The sequence below is a fragment of the Syngnathoides biaculeatus genome, chromosome 3, assembly GCF_019802595.1.
Source record: "Syngnathoides biaculeatus isolate LvHL_M chromosome 3, ASM1980259v1, whole genome shotgun sequence".
In the NCBI taxonomy this organism is placed as follows: domain Eukaryota; kingdom Metazoa; phylum Chordata; class Actinopteri; order Syngnathiformes; family Syngnathidae; genus Syngnathoides; species Syngnathoides biaculeatus.
Genome location: NC_084642.1, coordinates 15419871 through 15446506, shown reverse-complemented (window position 1 = coordinate 15446506; position 26636 = coordinate 15419871). Strand labels below are relative to the sequence as shown.

The following is a 26636-nucleotide window of genomic DNA, read 5'->3' as shown; positions in this document are numbered from 1 at the left end:
TGCGAAGTGCGCATGTGCATCGCTGCGGCGGACGACCGACACACAAGCTGGGAGAGAGAGAAAGAGAGAGAGTGACGGAGATGGCGCGAGGAGCGCAAGGACAGCTGGCTGGCGGTGGGGGGGGGACTTGAGTTATAGAGGAAGGAAATAATACCATCATTTTTTTTTAAATATACATAAAGAAAGCCTGGATTGAGAAGACTGTACCGAGGTTGTTTGATATTATTTTTATTTTTTTAATTATAATAAGGAAGAGAAGAATTGAACTTTGAGGACTTTCGGGGGTGGGGGCCGCCAGCTAAGCAGGTCACATAGATGGTTGGTCCACAGAGCCGCCCGGACCATGAATGCCCAGCTGTCGATGGAAAATATAGGCGAGCTGCACGGCCATGACTCCGTGGGTGGTCACGGGGAGTTGCTGAGCGGCCACAGTCCGCACTCTCGCCCCAGTCCCCGGGGGCTGAGCCACCGCGCCATGGGTATGGCGACCCTGCTGGACGGCGGAGACTATCACCACCACCACCCGGGACACCTTCACCCGGCCATTAGCATGTGCGAAGCCCCCGGCATGAGCGCGAGCAGCACCTACACCACCTTGACGCCTCTGCAGCCTTTGCCCCCCATCTCCACCGTGTCCGACAAGTTTCCCCCGCACCATCACCACCGCCACCACCCGCACCCGCATCCTCATCACCCTCACGCCCATCCGCACCAGAGGATCCCCGGAAACGTCAGCGGCAGCTTCACGCTCATGCGGGAGGACCGCAGCCTCGCTCCTATGAACACTCTCTACCCCGCGTACCACCACAAGGATCCCTGCATGGGCCAGAGTCTTTCCCCGCTGTCCGGCTCCGGTCTGGCGGGCATCCACACGAGCCAAGCCGGCCTGCCGCCCTACGCCCACCCCGGCGCCGCCGTGCCCGGGGAGAAGATGCTGACGCCCAGCGGCTTCGAGGCGCACCACCCGGCCATGCTGAGCCGCCACACGGATCAGCACATGAGCTCCGCGGCGGGGATGGTGCAGCTGAACGGCCTGCACCATCATCCGCACGCCCACCTCGCGGCGCAGGGCCACGGCCAGGGGCTGGGAGGCGGCCGGGAGCAAGCCTCCGCGCTCGGCCAGCAAGGCGCCATCAACGGCGGTGGCGGAGGAGTGGGAGGAGGCCAGATGGAGGAGGTGAATACCAAAGAGGTGGCGCAGAGGATCACCACGGAGCTCAAGCGCTACAGCATCCCCCAAGCCATCTTCGCCCAGCGTGTCCTGTGCCGGTCCCAGGGGACGCTGTCCGACCTGCTGAGGAACCCCAAGCCGTGGTCCAAGCTCAAGTCCGGCAGGGAGACCTTCCGCCGCATGTGGAAGTGGCTGCAGGAGCCTGAGTTCCAGCGCATGAGTGCGCTCAGGCTCGCAGGTGAGCGAAGCCTCGGTAAAGCCACATTTAATATACTTTTTATTACGATCTCATCTGCATTGACTCTTAAGGCTATATGTTGTTGTTAAATAAATAATAAGCAATAGGCAGGTCATGTGGGCTGTTTAGGGTCGTAATCGTAAATAAAAGCAGGTTCAATGTCATGTTCTTTGCTACATAATGACTTATTTTGCGATAATATTTGACTTTTTATGCTATATTTTATATCAAATCAGTTCATTTTGTTGTTATTTTGCCTACATGTGATTGCCATGATAATGATTGCCATAACCATATAGAAAATATTTTTAAAGCGATTTATTTTTTGCTATGTTCTTGTATTCACGGCTTATGCGCTGATATAAAGATACATTCAAGTGCATTTTAGTGTGTTTAATTAATGGGAACCTAAACTGCACAATTTTCCCCACATAATCATAACAGCAAGTAGCCTTCAGTGTCAATGTCATTTGCTACATGTGATCTAATTTTCTACATTCTATCATTTGACTGCTTATGCATAAAGACTAATTCCTGTGCATTTTTCATTAAAATGTGCTAAGGAGTGGCCTTTTGATTTTATTTTATTTTATTGGGGGTGGGGGTGCCTTTGTGTGTAACACGGTGTTTTTTGGGGTGTCGTTTTACCTCCAAATATCGACCCCGTGCTTTAGTAAAGTAAGTCGATCCTTACACGAGGAATCCTTCGTGTTGTTTATTTTGGTGCACATGCAACTGAGCGTGCCCCCCACCCCCGCCTTTTTTCCTGGCCTTGTTCTAGGTGTAAACATACTTTTACAGGCTGTTGTCTATCGTGATTTGTATACCCTCCTAAATGCAACTTTATTGTCCTAGAATTCACCGCAGTTGACTGGTGGTTATGTTTATTTATGCCAGACTGCGGTGGGTGTTGTTACCCCCCCCCCTTCCCCACTCCCGTCTAATTAACTGATAGACCTCTGTATTAATTTGTCCCTGTGGTAGTCTTGAGTCAATTAAGGCGGGCGCGCACACGCACACGTTGCACATTCACAGACATCCAAATGGATTTTTCCTTCCAAACCTTTATGAGACTAATCGATGGGGCTGCACGTGTTTTTTGTTTTGTTTTGGGTTTTTTTTTTCTGTTTTTTTTTCTGTTTTTTTTTTTGGGGGGGGGGTTAAAGTGAGCATGATTCTGTCGACCCTCCGTGGAACGTGTGTGCGTGCGTTTGCGTGAACCTAAATGATTAGTTCTATCTAGACTTCTGCTGTTGTGCGTTTGCAGGTCCATCTTTGGTTACAATTATACAATCTAAAAGACACTCACGTGAAATGAATTAATATTGAAATGTGTGTGTTTAGTAATTTAGTCATATTTCATTATTCTGATTTCATCTGTTGAAGAAATATTTTTTGCTTTTGTATTTAGAAAACGACTCAAAGATTACAATCAAATGTCATGTTTCTAAATGAAATTGTGGTGGATGAATTCAGAATAATTTAAAACAAAACATAATGACATCATTCGGGATTTTTATGAGATCCTCCATATGTGAACTGTGTGTGTATGTGTGTGCGTTTATTTGAAAGACAATGTGCTGAATTAGATGCAATACTGTATTCCTATTGACTTTTAGAGTTTTTTAATTAATCCCAGGCCTTCCTTTTCTCATTTTCACAAATATGTACAATTCATCCTCATAGATTCAATGTTACAGAATGCAATAAAATGGAATAGAAAATATGGCCAAATAATAACAAAATAAGCACACATTTCATTTAAATATTGAATGACCAACACTAATGATACTAATGCTTTGTGCAGAACACGGTTCTTAGGAAGTGGTCCTCAACAAACCATAAATGAAGGGAAAAAAACGCGATGAAACAAACCAATATTTGTATTAATATTCTATATTATGAGAATTTTTGAATTCGATATTCAGCACTTGACTTGGCCTGATTGCTCTTGGGATCTCACAGGTTACCCAGCCTGCTCTACTCCACTTTGTCTATCTCGTACATGCAGTTAGTTTGTTCGCGCTTACCTCCGTCGAGCACAGTGTGTAGTGTTATCTGTGTAGTTTGGAATGATTAGCTGGGAGTGACCGCAGTATTTGCCCGTGCGTGTTTGTGTGTGTGCGCGCGTTCCACGGCGAATCAGGGCGAGCGAGGGCTCTCCCGCTGTCTGCGTGGCCTTCACTCCTGCTGATTTATTGGACTTAGAACAGCTTCTGCGCCAGCAGTTCATGTTTAGCGGCACCGACGACAAGCTTTTCTGCTCATGGAAATAATCATTATCAGAGTTGTTATCAGGCTGCAATTCAATTCTTGCGTGCTCGGTTATGAGATCGCCGTACGGGATTTTAAGATCTGGTGTTAAAATGAAACGTAAAATCCAAATGTGTTTTGACATAGTGTCAGAGAAGTGTTTATTGAGCAACATGTTTATTATCGTGGCTCTAGTTGGAGGTGTTTTTAGAACATTGGATAGCATATTTAGTGATATTGCAACTAAAACAGAGCATTATCTTTATCACGATATCATTTATTGGCTGTCATTAGGTATAGTGTGAGTGATGTGCTTAAAAACAGTTCAAGTCTGCCCCCTCTTGGTTCGTTAAATCTCACTTTAAATGGGGGGCGGATTTCGCCTTTATAAGGACAACACGTGGTCTAATGACAGCTAGGTCAGCTGGATAGTTGAATTTCGTCTTTTTTTTTTCTTGAGTCTGTGGGGTGTATGTACCACTGTCAACAGTAGAGCGGTTCCTGGTTTGAATCAAAGTTCTCCTGTGTGGATTCTGCATGTTTTCTCTTGCGTGAGTCCTTTAATCACATTTGAGAAATCTGACGCTGGATTGAAAATAAATTATCCAAAAAGTGTGCATCGTACATGGCTGGTTGTCTACATGTGCCGCGTGATTGGCCGATGTATCCTAACCCAGGATTAGGTTCTGCTCAGGCTGCCAGTTTTTGTGTTTTCAGCACCTGGGACAGCGCCCTTTGTTGCCTCGCTGTCATTGTGTCTCGTCTGCTTTTCAGATGTTTTTTTTTTTTTTTGTCAAATGGTTTCAGTTTGGATTTGACATATACATTTTATATTCAATTGTTATAGGTTGAAGGTGAATTGGAGCCTATCCCATCTGAGGTTGGATTAGAGGCAGAGTACACTCTGGACTAGTTGCCAGTCAATTGGAGGGTACATATACTGTAAACAACTACACTCTTGGGCAATTATCCAGGAAGGAATTTAATAGAAGAAAAGGTGAATGAGACCCTGGCCTGATGTACATTCAATCTCAGGATGATTGGAATGAATGCATCAATTGGGAATTTTGCCTTCTACCCAAAATGGGAAGCTCTATGAACCACTACCCCCCCCCCAAAAAAAAAAGATAAAGTAAAAAAGGTAGAAAGAAAATAGTCACTGTTAGGAAATACAATTTGGGCTTCAGTTCAGCATGTTGGCTTGGGGTTAGGTTAAGTCATGTATCTGTTTCAAAGTTTGGAAGTTTGGTGTTCAAATCTTCACTGCAGCCTTCCTGCCTTCCATTGCACCAATGCACAACCGTGATTACTTAATTACAGCTGGGACACGATATCTCTACTTACACTCTTGGTCTTCTTCTGAAAAAGGGTGGCTTGGTGACCGGGTGGCTTTTATCTGAGCAGTTAAGACGTTTGAGTCTCAACTTGCACTGGTTTGTTGCGGATCCTCTGGCCTCCTTCTGATGTGTTTGGTTCATTAAAATGTCTGAATTGTTAGAGTGAATGTGAGTGATGTGAATGGCTGTTTGTCTAGTATACTGTTGGTGCCCAGAGATTGACTTGGCGACCAGTCCAGGGTGACAGTCAGGCCTCTTGCACAAAGTCAGCTGGGATAGGCTCCAGCTCACCTGGAACGTTGCCTGTGTTTGTTTGCTTGATTTCTTGTCTTATATTCGATATTTTAATCACTGTAAGATTTTTTTTTTCCTACTAGGGTCAAGCAATTAACGATGTTGCAGTAAAATTTCAATAATTCCATGAGTCGATTATGAAAGTTGGCCTTTCCCTGGCTTGCAGCTTCATTTTTGTTCAAAATGTTGAATTTCAAGCAACTTCTGTTCAGAAGAGTCAGGTTTAATTTTTGTTGTTCTTGTAGTATGTAGAAGTGATTTGCATCACTTTGAAATATTTCTAAAAAATATTCAATTATCTATCGTAAATCAGAGAGGTGTGGTCTGTTGACTCACCCATATAAAGTAAGTAACTCCTTCATCAGACAGTTTCATGACGTCATTGGCACTGGGCTGACGCGCGAACTAACTCCCTAGAGCCACCTTGTGGCTGTAAAGACTTTGTGGCTGTTAATTTGTGGGGAAACATATTCTTTTGTAGTTTATTTCTTGCAAGAAAAGAGCAGTTGTACATGGGCAACATAAAGAGTGCAGTACACAAGGTGGCATGCCATATATACTGTTCACAGCCTGGTTGCGGATTCCCTGTACAAAAATGGTTCATGCAGTAGTTTGGATTTATGAAAAGTCCTGGTATGATTGTGGAGGGCTCTGTTTTGTGTTTCCTCACTTTGTCTAAACATCATTGGTCCTGTGCGTCACATAAATATCACACGTATCTTTTTTTTTTTTGTATTGTTATTTTTTTTAGCTCTTGATTAGCTCCTAATCTGGCTCAAAACAAATGAAAATTTTTCATACCATAATATAATAACCATATAACCAAGAACCATAAAAAGGTTTGTGATTTGGCTATGGAGTTCAGTTTGACAAAATCTGCCATCTGTGCTATTGTAATAAGAAATATAATTAATATAGCACTTTCCTCAACATTCAAAGATGTACTCCAACATAGTAACAGAAGGCATATAAGATATAAATATAAGGTAAATATACTCACTTCTGGCTAACAATAGATGATGAATTCTATATCCACTCATTTCAATGGGAGATTACCTCAGTTTGCAAACTATTGGGTTTCCGAACAAAGTCTTGAAATATTCTACCCTCTTACTGAGAGATGTTTCTAATGTTTGATGATGCTAATATTTGACTGATTTTTTTTCATCATACTGTTAGATGTTTGTACTATTTAAAATAGCCTATTAAGGACTCACATCCTTATCTTGTCTTTTCTTCACTGGCCTCTCCTCAGCGTGCAAGCGTAAAGAACAGGACCACGGCCACAGCGAGCGGGGCAACCCGGTCGCCAAGAAGCCCCGCCTCGTGTTCACGGACGTGCAGCGGCGGACCCTCCACGCCATCTTCAAGGAGAACAAGCGCCCGTCCAAAGAGCTGCAGCTGACCATCGCACAGCAGCTGGGCCTGGAGCTGGCCACGGTCAGCAATTTCTTCATGAACGCGCGTCGCCGCAGCCTGGACAAGTGGGTCGACGACGGCTCCGGCCACCCGCCGGGGGCCGGCCTCAGCGCCTGTACCAAAGCCTGAAGGACGGGGATCCGCTTTTGACCCTTACTCATGGACTTGACTCGGTGGAAAAGCTTTAAAACTTAAGAGAACCTTACAAAAGACCTCACAGTTTTGCCCTTAAATCTGTACTATATTCATATTTATAGTATCCAAAGATGAAAAAAAAGAAACAAACCAAAGACTTCTTCTTTCTTGTTTGACCTGCTTTGACGTTTGTGTTCCACACTGCAAAAAGACTTAGCGTCCCCGCTTTTCCCGTACTCACATCCTCACAGCGGTCTCTAGCTTTACAACTCTCCATTCCCCGTTCCCATCATCACGATCCGGCTCCCAAAATGGAAGTAATCAGTATGATCTGTGGAGCTCCGGTGGGATTTGTCCAATCAACGTTAAAGAAATTTAAATCCCACAGAAGCGACTGGATTGTTTGTTTTTCTTTTCTCGGATCTACGGACTGTTACAAGGGGGGAAAAAAGAAACAAACCCGTGGCATAGAAATTCCAAAGCCCCAAATTCCCGCCCCGGACCACGATGTAGTGCTTTCCTTCCGATGTGCTGAAACGCTATTTTGAAACGAGAGAAACCAAAGAAAAAGAGAAATCAGTCACGCAGCCTACACCTGAAGCAGTTGCAGTGCTATTGACCAAAGGTGATATTTTGTAGTTGTTAACCTAGCACTGCGGCGACATTCCCAATCATACAGCCGTCCATGCATTTCTCAGTTGATTGAAGGCAAATGCACAAACGTAACTGATGTGAACCCCTGACACTGACAACCCATCTTGAAATATTAGTAATCATCCATTCATCTGCCCATTTTCTTCGGCATCCATCGTTCATGGTCCAGGTAGGAGCTGGATCCTTTCCCACTGGACTTAGTGATCAATTCCATGAACGGCAATAAGGTAAACCACGATCATGATGACACAACTCTTCATCTTACATACATTTTTTTTTAATGTTTATTCTGTTTCAGGTTATGGTGTAACATTTTTAACTCTTCATAAATGCTTTCTTTGGATTCAAACCATTTTTAGAATAACATCAGGAGCTGCAGTCTATTCCAGACGATCAATTCAACCCACAGATACGGAAACGACAACACTAATCATGGCCGAACATTTTTAAATTATTCTTCCATACATTTTCTTTAACTTTAATCATTTTTAGTCACATCAGGAGCTGGAGTCTATGCCACCAAATAAATGTTATTTATACGTAAATCTTCTATGTGAACCAATATATAGTAGCATGACTACTGCTAGAGCTGACCTATAGAGTGATTTGTTATGGTTAACTGAATAACCCACTAAACTGCCAATACTGCAACATTTGTAATTATCCTTTAAAAAAAAAAAAAAAAATCCTAATCCTATTTAAGGTCATGTCATAAGCTTCAGTTTATGCCTTAACATATAGGGTAGATGTATAAATGTCCACTATGTGAAGTACTACAATACCAATGGAACAACATTCCTAACTACCCATCTTTTTTTGTTTTTGAAGAATTTATTCTGTTCAATGTCAAGGCAGGAGCTGGATATTTCTAGTCTCACATTTCACCAAAGAACTATATATGTGAACCACCACACTACCAGTGGCTTACCACTCATAATCATATTTGAATAATTTTGCATGATGCAAGCTTTTTTTTTTTTTTGGCCCTGCAGATGCCTTGTTCATCAATTGCATCTTCACAGTGGGCAGGGTGAATGTTACTGTTAATGCTGGTTGCGAAGGCCAATCAAAATGTGTTCTCACTGTGAGCCAAATATAGTGTTTTGCTTTTATTTATTGGATTGATTTGTGCGTCCATCAAATATGATAAGTGGAGAAGGTCAATGGTCAAATCAGCTTCCTTTTCCTTCCCTTCTGTGCCAATCCAAAACCTATGAAAAGCTTTACATTTCAGCACAAGGAGGAAAGCACTACACTGGACAAAGCGTAGCTAGCGTGTCTGAAAAATTAGCCGGGGCCCTTGTCATCCTCTTAATCCTCTTTTTCCTCAAGGCCACAGTTAGCAGCTATAAAATTTGTCAAAAGGAGCAAAAAAGAAGACACGCTTCTCCAACACCCACCAAAATCACGTCATCTGCTGATGTTTTCTAGTCTGAAACCAAAGATGCTACCTCACTCAAGTTCCATATGTGATTTCTATCACTTTGAAGATACCAAAGATAACCAAAGATGTGTTGTTGTTGCTTCTTTTTTTTTTCCATTGTAAGGCCTGTTAGTGGTGGTAAAAATGATGCTGTTGTTTAACGCCCCTTCCCACCCCACTCTTTCCCCATCACCCCGATGGAATGCTCTCCATTCTAGCTCCATGAATAGCCACGCTGGACTGACCAAAAAAAAGCATGTATGTTTACTTTTGGAGATGGGAGAAAGACACCAAATTTGAAAATTCATGCTTTTTGTGGAGGGGGAGGGGGGACGCAAAGATGATGGACCATAGATACAAATACAGTAAATATGCTGGGGGATGATGGGGGTTTTAATGTCCACATTCGGACCACAGAACATGCAAAAGCTCACAAAAAGAATTGCTCAAACTGTATCTTTGCTAATAATTATACACAGAGGAACCTCAAAATTCAAATCAATTTTTTTCATATCTTGTTTATTTAATTATTCCCTCCACATAAGAAAACCTCAATTTACTTGATGGAGAAAGTTTTAAATAACGGATTCATTTTTATACTGGTATTAAAAAACTAAAGCAAAATTTAACTATTTTAATAGTAAAAAAAAAAAAACAAAGTCAAACAGATTTATTAGATTCTTGTTGCATAAGTCAAAAATGAACCTGTAATTTAGCGGGGAGGGCAACACGCACACACTTGAAATTAGACAACAAACCTGTGCTGCAATGGTGATTCATGTTCCAAGTTTTCTTTTATTTTCAAGTGGAAAAAGAATTCCACCATCCTGAAAAGTAAACAAAACACCATGCTAACTTTGATTATCGTGTATATTGTCTCATCTTTCGTTCATCATTCTACTTGCTTTTTTCTTTGATTCACACTAATTGACTTCCAAATGTTTAAATTTTGTGAAATTCATATACAGAACTTATAGCCAACTCATAAGTCATTAAAATGTAGATAATAATTCTTAATCCAAAAAAAGGCAAATCACAGATCTACATACACATAGTAAAGTGTTTAACCACTGTTATTTAAAGGGGGACGGGTGGGGGGGCTTCCATTCTTAACTTCAATCACAAAAGTGAAGTGCAATAGTGTTTTGTGTCACAGGTGTTCCGTTCATTTTTTAACATTTTTTTAAGATCCTTAATACTCACACAACAGTTACAAGGTTGATCCCAGTAAAGCTAAGCAAAAAATGCAGTTATGTTTAGCTCAGCTGACCTACGTCATGCAATTCTTTTGATTTTAGAAGGGTACTTTCACTCGTTTTTCAGGCGTGCTGGCGCAATTTGTGTCGCAGATTTAACCCTCATCCCAACCGTTATTTTTTCGACCCACAATTCTTACCAATGTGTCACCAAAGACAGTTTACTTGGGCAGTGATTCTTTTGTATACCATCAGAGGAAGCCACCGTACCAATATTGGTACTCGCTCAACATTTAGAGAATGACGGTCTGAGAGGCTTACTTATTTATGTATTTATTTATTTTGCGAAAGTGTTGTCCAAATTCCAACTTTCAACTTCAAAGGTTCCATTGTGTCCCCCTCCGAGCCTCTGCCACCGTGTTTGCTCTTGCAGACCAACGCCATCATCACCCCTTCAGTCCGGACCCCCCCCCCCCCCGACACCGTTGCGATCCTCCTCTTTGTCCTCCTCCTTCTCTTTCTCCTTCTCCTCCTCCTCCTACTCCTTCACTCTTCACTCCCTAGGACGAGTGCCTTGCTTGAACCAAAGTGTTGAACCGCTCTTGACCTCTTTTCTCTCCTTTGACTTACCTCAAGCTTGTCGAAGGGCCGCCACTACCCAAGGTTAACCCCCCTCCCCCCTTTTTTTTTAATTTCCATTAAAATCACACTGTGGTGCTTTTTTAAGGCCAGCGCATGCAATGAAAACATACCAAAGCGACCCCCCCCCCTCCATTTTCTCTCACTTTAGCCGTGCACTCTTTTCCAAAATGTGTCAATACCTCATAGTGACAATTCCTCTGGATACATTCTGCGACCAAGTGTGAAAATTGTTCCATTCTTATTTTGCTGTTTTTTTTAAGAAGTGTTTCAGGGTTGTTGTATATTGAATGGAGGGAGACGTGTATTTTTTATCATATTTGAGAACTAAGAACTAAAGTGGGCTAACTCCATTTGTCATTTTTACATGGGAGTGATTCAGGTCAAGTATGGCATCAGCAGGTATTATTTAGTGCAATCGTGGTCTAAATCCAAACACCTGACAAATCTATCATTATTTCTTGAAAGGTGATAAATAACATTCACTTACAAGATACTGACGTGGAGCAATTATGGACTGCCTCTTATGGGTCATAACTGAAACTGAGCAGTACTCTTCTGCAAGCGAGTTCATTTTCTGTATTCAGTATGGCGGTTACAGTAACTGAAAAGCTGCAAAAATGATGTTAGCCCGCTGTAGTTCCGAGTGGCTCATTTATGATGCTAAACTATTGCTTTTTTACAGGGTAAAACCAACTGCTGTGATGTTGTGTTCATATTTCTGCGGCCCCCCCTCCTTCCCTCTATTTCTATGTTGTGATTTCTTTTTGTGTTAAATGTTTTTTGTTGTTGTTATTCCTTAACTGCTGATTTAATTTAATTGATGCATTTGTAGAAATTCTAGATTTGTACATAGTAGGGGAAAAAGCAAAGACAAAAAGGTTTTGTTGCAGCGTTACGTTTGTGAGGCATTTCCACGTGTTTTAAACACTGCCACCCCCTCCCCCAAAAAAGCAAAACTTTGCTGAAAAGTGTTTGTATGTATACGCGTGTTTTTCTATTGTTTTTAAATGGATATTACAGTACTGCACATCCAAAGATTTTTTTTAAAACAAACCAAAAACAAAAATGGCGAAAAAAATGTATGTTGAAAAGCACTGGCATTCGTGAAGTAGATTTTTTGTTTTGTTTTATTTTTAATTTTTTTAATATTTGATTTGTCATTCTCACGGGTTTAGAATGTAGAAGGTGTAGATGTGTGGGGGCATCTCTTGTCCAAAATGTACAATCTGCTTCAAAAATAGAGGGCTGTAAGTCCTGCCCACTTTGCTGCCTTCATGTACACACACACACACACCACACACACACACACACACACACACACACACACGCACGCACACGCACGCGCACACGCACACACGAGTGGCAGGGGGAGTGGGGGAAGGGCAGCGGGACTGCCAGGAGGGGGTCGCTGTGCCACGGATTTGTTGATGGTTTTTTCTCATTATTGTTGTTATTATTATTACTATTTTTTATATTATGATTATTATTGTCATTATTGATTTTTTTCCAACATCCGTGGCACTGCTGCCTTGCCTCGTCAAGTATCTGTTCTTTAGGTACGTACTTGTGTCATGAATATGAGCAAAGTCTAATAAAAGTGCAAAAAAAAAAAAAGCTTATCTCAGGAGTTTGTGGACAAGTTTGTGTGGGTATGGTCTAAGGTCTGTTATTCATCTATCCGTTTTCTCAGCCGCTTATCCTCACGAGGGTCGTGAGAGTGCTGGAGCCAATCCCAGCTGTCATCGGGCAGGAGGGGGGTACACCCTGAACTGGTTGCCAGCCAATCGCAGGGCACATGGAGACAGACAACAGTCACACACACAATCACAAGCACTCCCGTGGCCATTGTGAGGATAAGTGGCTCAGAAAATGGACAGCTGGATGGATGGATGGATGGATGGATGGATGGATGGATGGATGGATAACAGTGTTGGACAAGTCAACAAAAAAAACTTTCATTGGATTCAATAATGAGGGATTGAATGATTTAAATGTTTGAAGTCAAGAAATGTTTTTTTCCTTTTTTTGACATTACATCATTTTATGCAGTAACAACATTGAGTGCAGGCTGCATTATAACATATGTGAAAGGCCTGTATTGGGGGAAAAAAATCTAATTATAACAAGTGGACTTATTTCCCCGCATCTTCACCCCACCCCCAGCCCCAGACGCTACTATTTTCCATGGAGTCTCTATCCAGCAATTCAAAAAGATGTTTTGTTTTGTTTTTTTCTTGGGGGGAAGAGGGAGACAAAGTAATGTTTTTTTTTTTTTTAAACATAGATTTAGTCAGAAATCATGACTTAATGTCAGAGCCAGGGGAACCTACACGATTAACAAAACAATATTTATACAAGGCTCTCTAGTGAAGTTTCAAGATTAACCTAAAGTCTTTTTAATGCACATGTTCAATGTTTCAGTATTTTTTGCACAACTTGCTGGCCTGAATGGAAAAGTTCACACAGGTGAATTTCCAAGGATGTCCACTTCTACGCCTTTCTGTGACTCTTCCAGTCATCATTCTGCTGATGACACTGACAACATCAGTGGCCATGTATGCCTGTATGTGGTGTTTGTCTTATGATGGTCAAAATGGAAACAGTATCATGAAGGGAACTGTTTAAATCAGAATTTTCCTTGAACGAGAAAATGTTTTGACGTATTTATGGAACAAAGAGCTGTTGCAGACTTTACCATCAGGCTCCTTGTTAAAGAACAGCAAGTTGTGGGGGGAAAAATGTATTGCACCGTTGAATAGTTGGACATGTGCATTCAAAAGCTTACAGGTGGTCAAATTGAGTTTACCTGGAGACATTACACCCCCCTCCTTTTTTTGTGACTTCTGTCAGGTACGTGTTATATAGTATAAGGCCCATGAGATCATTTAATAGTGCCCCACATCTACAGTGAAGAAAATAAGTATTCAAACACCCTGCTATATTGCAGGTTCTCCCACTTAGAAATCATAGAGGGGTCTGAAATTTTCATCGTAGGTGCATGTCCACTGTGAGAGAGATAACCTAAAAAGAAAAATCCAGAAGTCACATTGTATGATTTTTTACAATTTATTTGTGTGATACAGCTGCAAAAAAAGTATTTGAACACCTGTCCATAAGCTTGAATTCTGACCCTCAAAGACCTGTTACTCCGCCTTTAAAAGTCCACTTCTACTCCATGTATTACCCTGAATCAGATGCACCTGTGTGAGGTCATTAGCTGCATAAAGATTCCTCTCCACCCCATACAATCAGTAAGACTCAAACTTGTAACATGACCAATACCAAAGAGCTGTCCAAAGACACCAGAGACAAAATTGTTCAACTCCACACGGCTGGAAAAGGCTTTGGAGAAATTGCCAAGCAGCTTGGTGAAAAAAGGTCCACTGTTGGAGCAACCATTACAAAATGGAAGAAGCCAAACATGACGGTCAGTCTCAATTGAAATGGAGCCCCATGCAAGATATCACCACGTGGGATCTCAATGATCCTGTGAAAGGTGAGGAATCAGCCTGCAAGCCTGTCCCCTGCTTAAACCAGCACATGTCAACGCTCGTCTTAAGTTTGCCAATGACCATTTGGATGTTACAGAGGAGTCATAGGAGAAAGTTTTGTGGTCAGATGAGACCAAAATGGAACTTTTTGGTCATAATTCCGCTAAGTGTTTGGAGGAAGACGCGGCCATGTATTGTGAGATTTTGGGGCACAACCTCTTTCCCTCAGTCAGAGCATTGAAGATGCGTCATTCCATCCTTTTAGATGATCTCTCTCACAGTAGAGATGCACCTACGATGAAAATTTCAGCCCCCTTCATGATTTCTATGTGGGAGAACTTGCAATATAACGGGGTGTTCAAATATTTATTTTCTTCACTGTAATTGTAAACAAATAAAACCCCAGAGGGCCCGTTTAACACAAGTGCTGAGAATATTAAGTAATTTGCAACGTGCAATGTTTGGTGGTAGTTTTTTCAAACATTTAGTAATGCCCCCTCAGCAGTAAACGGACCCCCACTCCTGATCTGCACTTTTTCCTTTTTATTCGATGTCCAGTGTGACTTACTGTTCTTACTCTCCTTCAGTATGTACAACTTATTTGGTGTATTGCCTCCCACTGAGCTTTTGCGACTGCTCAGTGCCATTTCCCATCATCCGTTGTGATTCCTAAGCAAATGAAGATAAAATCCCCAGAAAGCGTGGACAGGATTTAAGAAACAAGTGATGTCATCCATCTTTTTTTGGTCAGTTGTTCAGCTGTTTCAACATTTCTGTTGTCACAATAAAGGTAGCGAATAAACTGTTGGTATATACAGCTTCTAATAGCCTGCCTCTTGTGATTACTATGGTTTGTTTTGTTCTATTTTTGCTCACGTACAGCAAGCAAAGTGAATCAATAAGACATCAAATCAGATAAAGTCAAATAAAGCATGTCATGTCTGCCTTGGAGGAGAATGTTTCTTTGTTTTTTATCAATAGCCCAAATCGGTAATCAATGATGTCTGGAGCACATCACAGCAGTGGTGCGCAGATTTGGATATGTTTGCAGTCTGTTATGCAAATCTGTTATTTGTGAGGACAAAGGAGTGTTTACACATTCACATCATGGGTACCGCTTGTTGTGGGGGGACCAAAATAGTCCCCCACAAGGGAGACCCTATAATATGAATGTAGGATATCTGTTAAGTTTTTAGCATTGCTCCATTTAGTATGTTTCTCTGGCATTGTGCTCGTCTTCGGCAATTCGGAATATTTCGGGTATCTCTTGCATTGTGGGGAGACCGCAAATATATTATCGAAATCGAGGAAACCAGAATGCAATACTTGTCAAAATGTGATGTGTGTACCAAAAGTTGCACCCACCGTTGGAAAACCCTATTAATGCATGAGATATTCCGAGAGTGACTGAAGTTTTTAATTATTTTGTTTTTGCATTGGGCACGAGGGCTCGAGTTTCATGGTTTTGTGAGGGGGGGGGGGAGATTTTTACACAACCACATTGTGGGCACCAAAAATCAGATACATTCTTTTGGTACCCCATAACATGAAAGTAGAAGTTATTCTGGTGTGAATTTAATACTTTTAGCATTGGCTATCATTGTGTGCATGCAGATTATTTATTTTATCGTGTAAGGGCATGGAGACCAAAAATGTGATAAACAAAAAAGGAGGAAACCTCGTACGAGCTATTTTGAAGAGTTTTATTTGCACTGGCCTTTGGCATGTCATTCCATCAGCGTGTGTGTGTTCTAGTATTTACTGTAACGGAGACACAAGTCTATCTACGCAATCATGTCTTGGGGACATTGTGGTGTAGGAACCACAAATCTGGTCATCATAAGGGGAAACCTCATGGGATGAATGCAGAGCTTCCCTGAACATTCCTGTCAAGATTTATATTGTCACATCTTGGGGACCTCTTGCAGTGCAGGGACGGAAAAATCACAGCCTCCATTCGGGAAACCGAAAATGAATATACTAGGAAGGTGTTTCGATGTCAGCGTGAAATGCTGTTTGTCTCTTTGTGTCCTGCGATTGGCTGGCAACCAGTTCAGGATGTACCCTGCCTCCTGCCCAATGACAGCTGGGATTGGCTCCAGCACCCCCGGGGACCCTTGAGGATCAGCGGCTAAGAAAATGGATGCATGGAAATCATTTAAAATACTCACATCGTGGGGACCCATGGCAGTTAGGGGGACACAAATCGGAAAACTTTATAGGATGGAAATGGGAGTTCTTCAGAGCTGAACACGTGGCCGGTGTTTGTGTTTTTCTGTCTGCGTGAGAGAGAGGCTGACAGCTGGGGACAAAAGGAGGACATTGCATTATTACAATAATGCGCTAGATGACGCTACTGCCATGCGTTTTGCAAAGATGTAGCCGCTTCTTAGTTTTGACCATCAAGTGAGTTCAAGTCAATCAGTCGACTGTAAATATCCACCGATGCACAACAATTCTAGATTAGCATGCGTCTGAGTTTTCTCATTGAGAATTCACTGAAAATTAAGGAAGGTGTTAAAAAAAAAGTCTTAAAACACTATTATGTGTGCTAAGCCCTTTATGAAATTCAACTAGTTCAAAAGGACCACTTTGGTTTTTGCCCAATCCTCATCACCAGAACTGCAAAAGACAAAATGTTAAGGATCACATTGATAATGAACGAGGTGTTCCTTCTGGTAGTTACCTACTAATCATCCAAATTTGATCAATGTCACTTGATTTATTTTAAGTTGAATCTTGCTAAAGCAGGGTAGATGTGAAGATTTTTTATGTAACATTGAATGGAAGAAAATATCAAAACTAATTGCAGTGAATCTAAAAAGTAAGTAAGTTTCTTTCGGCTTGTCCCGTTAGGGGTCTACATCTTGTTACTATTGTTTGTATATACAGATACCATTTATAGTACAATATATATAATATATACAATTTATCAATTAAGACTTTTTTTTAAGTTAAATGTAGCACTTCTCCACACCAGGGTCGAGGGCATGCTGGGGTCTATCCCAGTGATCTTTGGGAAAGAGGGAGGGTATACGCTGAACTCTTCGCCAGCCAATCGCAGGGCACCTATAAACAAACAGTCACACACACATTCACACCAAAATGCAATTTGGAGTCTAAAATTAAGCTACCATGCATGTTTTTTGGTCGGGGATGGGAAAAGAAACCAGCCCAGGGAGAACATGCAAAGGCCACACAAGCAGGGCTGAAATTTGAACTCAAGTCCTCTGAACTTTGACACAGCTGTGCTAAACAGTTTTTAAAAAATAACTATAACGATGAAAATGGGTATATCAGTGCAACAAATATTCCAAAACAAAAAAGGTGGCGGGCTGAGGGTTTACTCACAGTCTCGTCTTAACAGACCATCACTTTATCATGAGACCTGCTGGTCAAGCACAGATAGGCTTCTGTTTGTGTAAACTTTGCTGAATAAAGGCCCATTATCGACTGCCTATTGTTTGCAGTATTCCTGTGAACTTTGACTCTCTATACCCCACATGGCCCTCTTTTGTCTGTTATAAAGTAAAGCAGTGATGAGAATTCTTTTTCCTATCAGGGCAATCTCAGTTACTAGAAAGTCTCTTTACCCCTTGCATTATATTCCAAGTATTTGAAAATTTTGTACATTGATGACAGTTTTGTCAGTATGTAACAAAGAACATCACAAAGAGCACATTGCTACAAAGACCTACCAATCTTTTTCGTTCTCATAAGATGCAACAAAGACAGTCTTTAAAAAAAAAAGAGTACAGTATATTCTTTTACGCTAAGATTATGCTTTCACTTTTTTTTTTTTTTTTGGATCAGATCTCATTTGTCGTACTCACAATCACAACTAGGAGTCTCTAGCGAATGCATGTTTTGGGGATGTGGGAGGAAACCCGAGTGCCCGGAGAAATCCCACGCAGGCACGGGCGCGGCCGCGATTCGAACCCCGGTCCTCAGAACTGTGGGGCCAAACGCTCTAGAGCTTCCCCACCCTGCCGCCGGAGAAAATAAGTGTCGAGAAAAATTGCCAACGTTTTAAGTTTTCCGGCCACAGAAACCAAAAGGAAAGTGCGCATGATCCCAAAATAGACGATCTTTGTCTCGCTACTAACCAGCCACGCGTTAGAACAAAATGTTCGCCACACGTGCACACGTGAATGCGTTCCCAAATCCCCGGCCGACCAATCACCTGGCCGAAATGAACGCCGGCCCATCCCCTTTTCTCTTTGTTGCGCTTAAGACGTTTCATGTAAGGCACGCACGTTTGCACTTGTGTCAAGTTGTAGCTCTCTAATGCTTGACGGTTGCCATGGCTGCAAGCTCACGTGGGGGGAAAAAAAGAGGGAAGTGACGACGAGCGGGGCTGTTGTTGGGACACGTGACCAGAGCTGTGCGACTGCTCATGTTTTAACTTCAGATGGGCCTTTCAGATCGTTTACAGTCATCTGTGTGATTTGCTTCGGTTTAGCTCTTTATCGTCTCTTGCGGCTCCCAAACACGTTTATATAATTTTGTCCTATTTCAAGTGTGTTTTGGATTGTGGGCGCATGGATTACATCCATTATGCACTCTGAAAAGATTCCAATATTTAACATACCTTTGTATCGAAGCGTATAATACGCAATTACAATGTGGATATTGAATACTTTAAAATATGAAGGCATGTATTATGTTTGAAGAAGATTATTTAGAGCACTGGTGGACAAAGTATGGCTCATCGATAGCTCGATTCTTTAATCCAGATCCAATCAAAGAGTCCTGTTATATTTGTTGCATTAATTTGGCCGTTCTTTCTGGAAAATAGGTTCATTCAGAAGTTCATTTTTCATTTATTTTAAAAATAAAAGGATTGATTTATTGTAAATAAAATGCCCACTTGTAAAATGACCAAATGACAGATATTTTGCTTTTTTGCTTATCATTTCTAAACAGGTATGCAAACGTTTCAGCTCTGGGGGCCACTTTTGATTTCAAGAATAAATAACATGGTAAAATACGTGCAGTTGTAAATTACAGTATAATTAAAATTGTGACTAGTGCTCATTAAATGTTTATCAGGATTTTATGATTAATAAATCAATACAAATAAAATGTCATAGTTTTGTATTCAAATTGTTGTATTTTATGTAAGAATAAATTGTGCTTAATTGTGTCAATTTAATTAATCATAAGTAATCGTACAATCATTCGTCAAAATAAGATGATTTTACTATTTTTTTCATTCGATGAAAAACGTTATGCTGCTACTAAAATAATCATTCATACTCGCGTTCTTACGTCTATGACTTGCCATTAACTTGTTTATAATTCAGTATCCATCTTTCCATGGTTACCCTGCTAACATTTTTGATAAACTTTTCAATGTATCAACCAAACAAGTTATTACATCATGCATTAGAGGCAAAGAATCGCGTGAAAGATCCGTTCCTTTGAGCCTGCTCGTTCGCCAACGATCCATCACTAGTTTTGACAAGCCGAGTGGGGAGGGAAAGAAGCCATGGAGGAGTGTGTGTTGAGGAGGAGGAGGAGGTGGAAGAAGAGTGGGTCAGTCTGTAATAAGCATCACGACGAGGCAGGCTCGCTGTGTTCCTTTCATCCGTACTTGGTTGTGTTTCGTCGTCCGTTGAGCAGTCGACTGGCTCGCTCGTGTGCAACGCTAGCCTTAGCTTTAGCCTAGTCCTGCCATTTCTTTTTTTGTTGGAGGTGGCGGCGGCGGCGGTGTTGTTGTGGGGGAGAAAAGTTTTCAAATGAGGAGTCAACAGCGGCTAAGTCGATGGCGACCAACCGAGAAGACGCGCCGAACATGTCCGCGTCGAATTTGAGGTGCTCTTAGCTGTGTTACGACGCGAATATGGCTCACGTGGTGGAATTTAAAAGGGAGCTGTCACTATAGTCCAGCTCGCCAGTTGGACAAAAGAGACTGTCGCTTCGACCAAGCTATTTGGCCGGCCACCACCTCCAATCCCTCCCGAGTGAGGCTCGGCTTTTTAGCTGTGGGGCTCGCAGGTGTCTTTTTGAACAAAATGGCAGCGTACAGTAGCATGCTAACAAAGCGACGCTTTGTTGCGGGATAGGGCCAAGCCAGCCCCAGCCAGGCTGCGCCGCAAAGGGGCTTGCTCACGCCGAGCTCATAGAAGATACTTGAGGGCTGTTGTTTGCTGTCGAAAGAGGACTTACTGAGGGGGGAGACGAGCCATCGAGCCTGATGACATTGGACAACATGAAGCCCGAGAGAGGTAGGTTGAACACCTCAAAAAGTGGCCATGATGTCACTGTGTTACCTCACTGCATCCATATGTGTTGAGGTAGTTTCTCAGAGACATGATGTCACTGTGTTTCCTCACTGTATCCATGTATATGTTGTCACCAGCAAATGAAGACACCCATTTATCTCCTGCTCCGTGGCAGCTTGTTTGTTTTCCTTGTTTTAGTACAACCCTGTTGTGGAAATGAGGCAACCGCCTTATGCTCTGCAACCTGTTTACGTCTGCAGCAGTGATGAGGGTGAAACAGGGACAAGTGGGGGCGGGGACGCGGGACGCCCCATGTTTGTGATTATGTTAATTCCACTGAGGCATTCATTTGGAGACACGGTCTGCATCCCTGAACACGAAAAAAAAAAATCTGCATTTAGTGATTGATTTTTAAACTAGTGACAGAGCTGTGATGAGATTGGCTGCAGTCAATCATGGGCTTGTGACGAGGTTAAGAAAGAGACATAGTGGTGGTGACATGCACCTCCACTGTCACCTTTTCACGTAATTGCCTTGGCGGTGTTCTCTCGACAGAAGCAGACATCTTCTATGATGAGGCCGAGCAAAAAAACACCCAAACTAACAAACAAAAAAATCTATTTATAAAGGGGATTGACGCTTGGGTAATTATAGCTTCCTATAATGCAGCACGGCATGCTGGGTCAACTGTGAACAGTGAGCAGGCGGCAGCGGCTGTCGTGCCGCCAAGATGGTCATGACCGATTGAGCGATGGAGAGATGATTTACGGCCGTGTTCTCTTGTGTGTGTGTGTGTGTGTTGTGTGTGTGTGTGTGTGTGTGTGTGTGTGTGTGTGTGTCTGTGTCTGTGTGTGTGTCTGTGTGTCTGTGCCTTTTTTTGTCAGACTGGTGGCAGAATTCACGTTGATGTTACATTTACACTTTAACCGTGTCATAAAAACTGGATTTGTCTGTCTTAGCATTTCACATAGAGCTTTGACTTACGAGTGCACCAACATTTGAGTTTTCCGAGTTATGAGTGTTGCTCAATGGAAAGCCATTTCAGATTTTGTGTTCCACTAACTGGTACATGGAGCTGTATCTGTATGCTCTTTGTCGTCACTTGGAGGACAACTACATGTTACTAGTGAGAGTTGACAGCTCTGTATAGGGCTGATCCGCATAATCGAAAAATTTAATAATAAAAAAGGCAGAAGAAAACGCTCTGCCCTGACACTTCACAGGGAACATTTTTACATATTGACTGTCACTTCATATGCACTGAGCTCTTCATGTAGAAATAAGTTTAAAAGGGCGCCGGCCCGAAGAAGAGAGTCCATAACGGACAAGACAGGTTGGGATAATTTTACAAAGGAATGTAAAGTGTATTGTGTCTAATGTTAAGCAGAATAGGCGTACCAAACAAGCACAACTATGGTATCCAACACAAAGGAACATATTGATGTTAGCTAATTTAATATAGACTACCATCCCTTGTTAAAAGTATTATGTCCATATTAAGGATAGATAGAACCATCCGGTGCACTTAGACCTGCTCTATTGAACAAAGAGTAACAAAAGAAATGCGTATAAAGCACATTCATACACGACCAGTCATGCCACATTCAGGCATGCTATGGTTAAATTGAGGAGACCACAACCAACTCTACTTGCTGATGTACACATCACTTAACAGGTCAGACTCCTCCTTTTAAAGCCACATATACTCATAAAGTTACAGATCATACAGTATAGCTCATGAGGATGACAACCAAAAGTGGACAACAATTATTATACTTTACAATGATCTGATGGGCCTGATCGGTAGCATGTCATCATTCGCTGATCTGATCAATGATGTCAACGATTGGCTCCGGACAAGACATGGGAATGTCGCTATCGTTTCTGAATTCTAAAGGTAGTTTCTTTTTAGCCTTGTTCTGTGTCTTTTAGCCACATACTGTAACTGTCTGACAACCAATATCTACATATTTTCTTGTAGGTGAAAAAAACATGTCATCTGTATAGGAGTGGTCACTATTATTGTCTCAGACAAACAACACACAAGATATTTGCAGTCCATGTACAACTGAAGTACATAATAAGGAACATCTAAATGCTTCAATACTACAAATTTGATCGGGTGCCTAAAGAATGTACATAAAGAGCATGACTCGTTCAACCAACGCAGCATGGGGAAAAAAAACAAGAAAAAGGAAAAGACAAGTAGACTCTGGATAAGACCCATCCATATAGCTGCGACAGTGAGAAAGTAAGAGTAAAGATCATTATTAGTATTTATTAATGTAATTTAATTGGAATCAAGTAATTTAATTACAGAATGTTAGCACCCATTATTTCTGTTATGTGGATGATGATGTGTTGATTTGACCTTATTTTATGTCAGTTGCCAATCCTTGAATGCCCCCTAGACGTCATTGTTTTAACTTGTCTAAATATGCTTGAGAATACGTTTGAAGATACTCGGGTATATAGTATACAAGTATAGAAAGTAAATGCAGTACACAAGTATATAAAATAAATGAACCAGTCATGTAAACAAACATTCCTTTTCCTTAAAGCATATTGAGCATATTGGTACATTTATCTTAAGATGAATGATAGGGATATCGATGTAATGCGCTTTGCTATGAGTTACAAGCTTAAATTTTAGGTACGAGAGAGCATTAGGTACAGCACTGCAACATTAGTTGAGATAAGAGTCGATTGACACACATGCTCAGTCACGGAACAAATTACACTCGAAAGTCAATGTGGCACTGTCCAGGCGACAGCGTTGTCAAAACAGTCCTTGGCATTGAGACCTGAAAAACTAGTGTCAAATGCATGCCAGGCCATCAGTTCATGAAACACTACACGCTCAAACGCCTTGCTAATCAAGACTCAAGCTTTTTTAACAAAGAGTTTCTACATAACTTCCACATTAGGGGTAAAACATAAGTAGATTGTCATCTGCCTTTGCCTTCTACACAGAACCCAGCAAGGCCGGATTTCTGCACTGTGTGCTTTCACAAAGTGACGCTGCATCCATGAATTAGATAATAGGATGTGTGGTGTCAGTCAGAACATGCCGTAATCTATCATTAACTGATACTAATGCAGTTCTAGTCATAATCAAATTAAATATTTGTCTGAAAACCACTGCTGAACAACACAATTTTATCATTTCTTTTTTTTTTAAACTAAAAACAAGAAAGGTTGTTTTTCAGTTTATTGATATAAAAATGCCTTTTTGTAGACTAAAATCAAAACATTTTGACTCGTGTCTCAAAGAGAGAAATGTTTGTTTCCCATCTAAAGGAGTGGCAGCAGACATGTTGCTCAGGTAACGGCCTCTTTATACTCGTGCGTGCGGTAACCACTATGGGCTATCACCATGTCCTCCTGGCGCGTCGTCGGCTGCTATGTTCAAATTGGCAGCTTGTGTCAGTATGCTGGCTCACGGCAGTAAGTCTACTCAGTGATTGGCAGTCACCGGCACGCTATTGTACATGTAGAACATGCTGTACCGCTCCAATGTTGGTGAACTCGTTTGGGATGCTCTCTGCCCAGATGCCTTCTCTTGTCTTTACCCCTTGACCTGCATTGCTCTAAACATTGCAGTGCGTTTGCTGAAAGAAGGTGCGTGCGTAAGAACTGAGCATGAAGGGTAACAGATCAGACGATTTCACCATGGTTTGAGGCACGTTATTCAGTTTTTTAGGTTTGAGAGGATTTGTCCTGACTTGTCCAGGCATATGCTATCTCTTACTGTAGAAAAGATATTAACGCTGTAACATTATTTATTCGCTTCGCTTATCCTCACTAAAAGGCGGGGTCCACTTTGAACTGGTCGCCAACCAATCACAGAGCGCATAGAAACAAACAGCTATTTGCACTCACATTCACGCCCATGGGCAATTTAGAGACTTCAATAAATGAATGTTTTAGTAATGTAGGAGGAAACCAAAGTGCCTGGAGAAAACCTATGCTGGCACGGGGAGAACAGGCAAACTCCACATGGGCAAGGCAGGGATTTGAATCCCAGTCTTCAGAACTGAGAGGCAGATGTGCTAACTAGTTGGTCCACAGTGCCGCTTAAAGCTCAAGTGTCGTCAAACGGATGATTTTTGGTATATTATTAATGGAAAAACCCACAGCCAATATGGGCCCGTGAGTTTTTTCACCACAAAACATGATTTTGACGTATACAGCTTTCTGTAACACCCGCCATGAAAATCCTCTCGAGGGATTTGTTTTTGAGAAGCAGGAAGTGACGTACAGGACAGAGGCGCCCCCTAGTGGACTTGTTTGTTTCCATTAGTTTTACCTCCGGGAAGGTAGCTCGTTGTTCCTTCATGTTAGCCAAAATGCCGGCTCATTGCATTGCTGGACATTGTTTGAACACTCGGGAGAATAGAATTACCCTTCATAGAGTTTAAAGAGACCCTGTTCGTTGTGAAAAATGGATTGGACGGGTGCAGAGGACGAGAGCTTCGTGGGTTCCAAATAACAGGTAGGTGTATATGCAGCTCCAAAAAAATATATATAGTTTGGGGCGGACCACGTAATCGGTCTCTCTCATAAGGTAGCAAAAGATCCGCGTATGAAATGTGTTGATGTGCGCGTCGCCCAGCCAACAATGTCTCGATAGTGTTCATCGAGTACTGCAGCGACTTTGAACATACCCCTAAAAGCAACATAGCCAGGCTCCACCTCCTCCTTATATGCCACCACGGGCTCCGAAACTCAGCCACACTGGCTGAGGCTCTGCGTTCGGCGGTCACAGCTTCTACGAAGGCTGCACGTCGGGCTTTGCGACGGGGGCGGCTCTGAAGAACCCAGCCGAGAATGAGTTACTCAGTCGCGTGCACGCATAAAGCGCCCCGGCTCGACTGTGACTAAAGCAGCACCGCTCGGCTCTGTCATAAGCCACACCGGCCGGCTGCGAGGTGCCGCGATGGCTCATCTCCACCGCGGGAGTGGATCGGTCGGGATGTGGTTTGGCCGTGATCGGATATCATCTGAATACGGCTCGAAACAATAGTGTAATATTGCCCTGAGGGCTCGAAACAATATTGTAATATTGCCCCGGTAACTCACTCGGTTGTGTTGTCCTTTTCGAAAAGAACTTCGGTGTCAGAAGGGGCGTCGGAAAAATGCGAATATCTCTGTTGTTCGACTTCCGTAGTAGCAGGCACTGCTCGTTTTCAACGGCGGAAGTGACAATGACGTCAAGGACATGACGCGATTAATATGGCGACCACTTGGATGTCGAGGGACACTCAATTGCGCAACTTTGTGCATGGATGACGCGCTCTCCGCTCACTTTTTTTTTTTTCCCGTAGAGACATTGAAGTGAATCCTGTTATATGTATTTTTCATTACAATATCTATTTTAGAATGTTTATAGGGATGAAAACCCGAGCTTTAAAGTTTTTAAAAAATTTCTACAATTGTGACGCATATTTGGAATGGTTATCTCGTTACATCTGCGCAGCCTGCCCTTTCTGTGATGCAGGAAGCACTCATGTTACAGCGGGGCATGTCCTGCCTACAAAACAAGTGGATTTCCTAATAACGCTTTCCCGACGCACCAGCTTACTGGCTGCATACCATCGGGCCAACAGTTAATGTCAAACCCTGTGAAACTACAAAATGCTGTTTTGTCAATTGGAAGTTGAAAGGCAAGTCGCATTAATTGACCAAATTGTGAATGACTCAAAGAACCTGCCTGTGATAGTCAGTGGTCACTTCATTTAAGAATGGTTGCATGTAATTGCGACTGTAATATAATGCTGGGATTGTGCTGCATCTACTGAGAGGTGTCTAAATTCATAATTCCATTTCACATGGTATTAAAACTGAATAGATTGTGCAGCTGTCCTGAGTCTGGTGTCTGCTCAGTGTACATCAACCTTTTTTGGGGGAATAAATCAGATCTTTTCAAAGGAAAACTGCATAAAGCAGACCGGAAACTTCTGATTGCAGGATTAGAGTTAGTATTATGTAAAAAAAAAAGGATAATGTTGAAACAATCTCAATTTGTGCTGAGATTATGTAGCATGCTTCTGTTGCATGATACGAGACATGGTTATGTTATTGAGGGGAAGCAAAACACGAGCACTTGTGCCGTGCTAACCAAAGTCCTCTGACCTCCTTGTTTTGCTGCGGGTT

At 42.1% G+C, this 26636-nt stretch overlaps 2 protein-coding genes and 1 long non-coding RNA gene across 6 annotated transcripts in view; 2 read left to right on the top strand and 1 right to left on the bottom strand.

The window, feature by feature from the left end:
• The first annotated feature begins 294 nt into the window (after window positions 1-294).
• Window positions 295-6841, top strand: onecut1 (one cut homeobox 1). 2 transcript variants are annotated; one of them, XM_061814257.1, is made up of 2 exons: window positions 295-1409; window positions 6549-6841. In XM_061814257.1, the coding sequence occupies exons 1-2, from the start codon at window positions 344-346 to the stop codon at window positions 6839-6841; spliced, it is 1359 nt and encodes a 452-aa protein (XP_061670241.1). In that variant the 5' UTR covers window positions 295-343. The 2 variants fall into 2 exon arrangements, with proteins under 2 accessions (XP_061670241.1, XP_061670240.1); XM_061814256.1 differs by having other exon boundaries at window positions 295-1424.
• A 9101-nt stretch (window positions 6842-15942) lies between these two features.
• LOC133497931 (uncharacterized) lies at window positions 15943-18383 on the bottom strand. The gene is made up of 2 exons (XR_009794148.1): window positions 18087-18383; window positions 15943-16555 (listed from the first exon to the last, which is right to left on the bottom strand). It is a non-coding gene; the product is annotated as an uncharacterized LOC133497931 (long non-coding RNA).
• A 1023-nt stretch (window positions 18384-19406) lies between these two features.
• The window catches only part of atosa (atos homolog A), a 46418-nt gene continuing 39188 nt past the window's right edge, over window positions 19407-26636 (top strand). For 2 of the 3 annotated variants that reach the window (XM_061814544.1, XM_061814542.1), the window contains exon 1: window positions 19407-20483. In XM_061814544.1, the coding sequence (XP_061670528.1) occupies window positions 20453-20483 (31 nt within the window). In that variant the 5' untranslated portion in view covers window positions 19407-20452. The remainder of the gene's footprint in view (window positions 20484-26636) is intronic. The other variant, XM_061814543.1, reaches the window with a different exon arrangement.

Bases quoted from the DNA above. Each gene is read 5' to 3' on its own strand.
- onecut1 (XM_061814256.1), top strand. From the start codon at position 344: ATGAATGCCCAGCTGTCGATGGAAAATATAGGCGAGCTGCACGGCCAT. The intron at 1,425-6,548 runs GTAAAGCCACAT...GCCTCTCCTCAG, and splicing joins CGCAGGTGAGCGAAGCCTCG to CGTGCAAGCGTAAAGAACAG.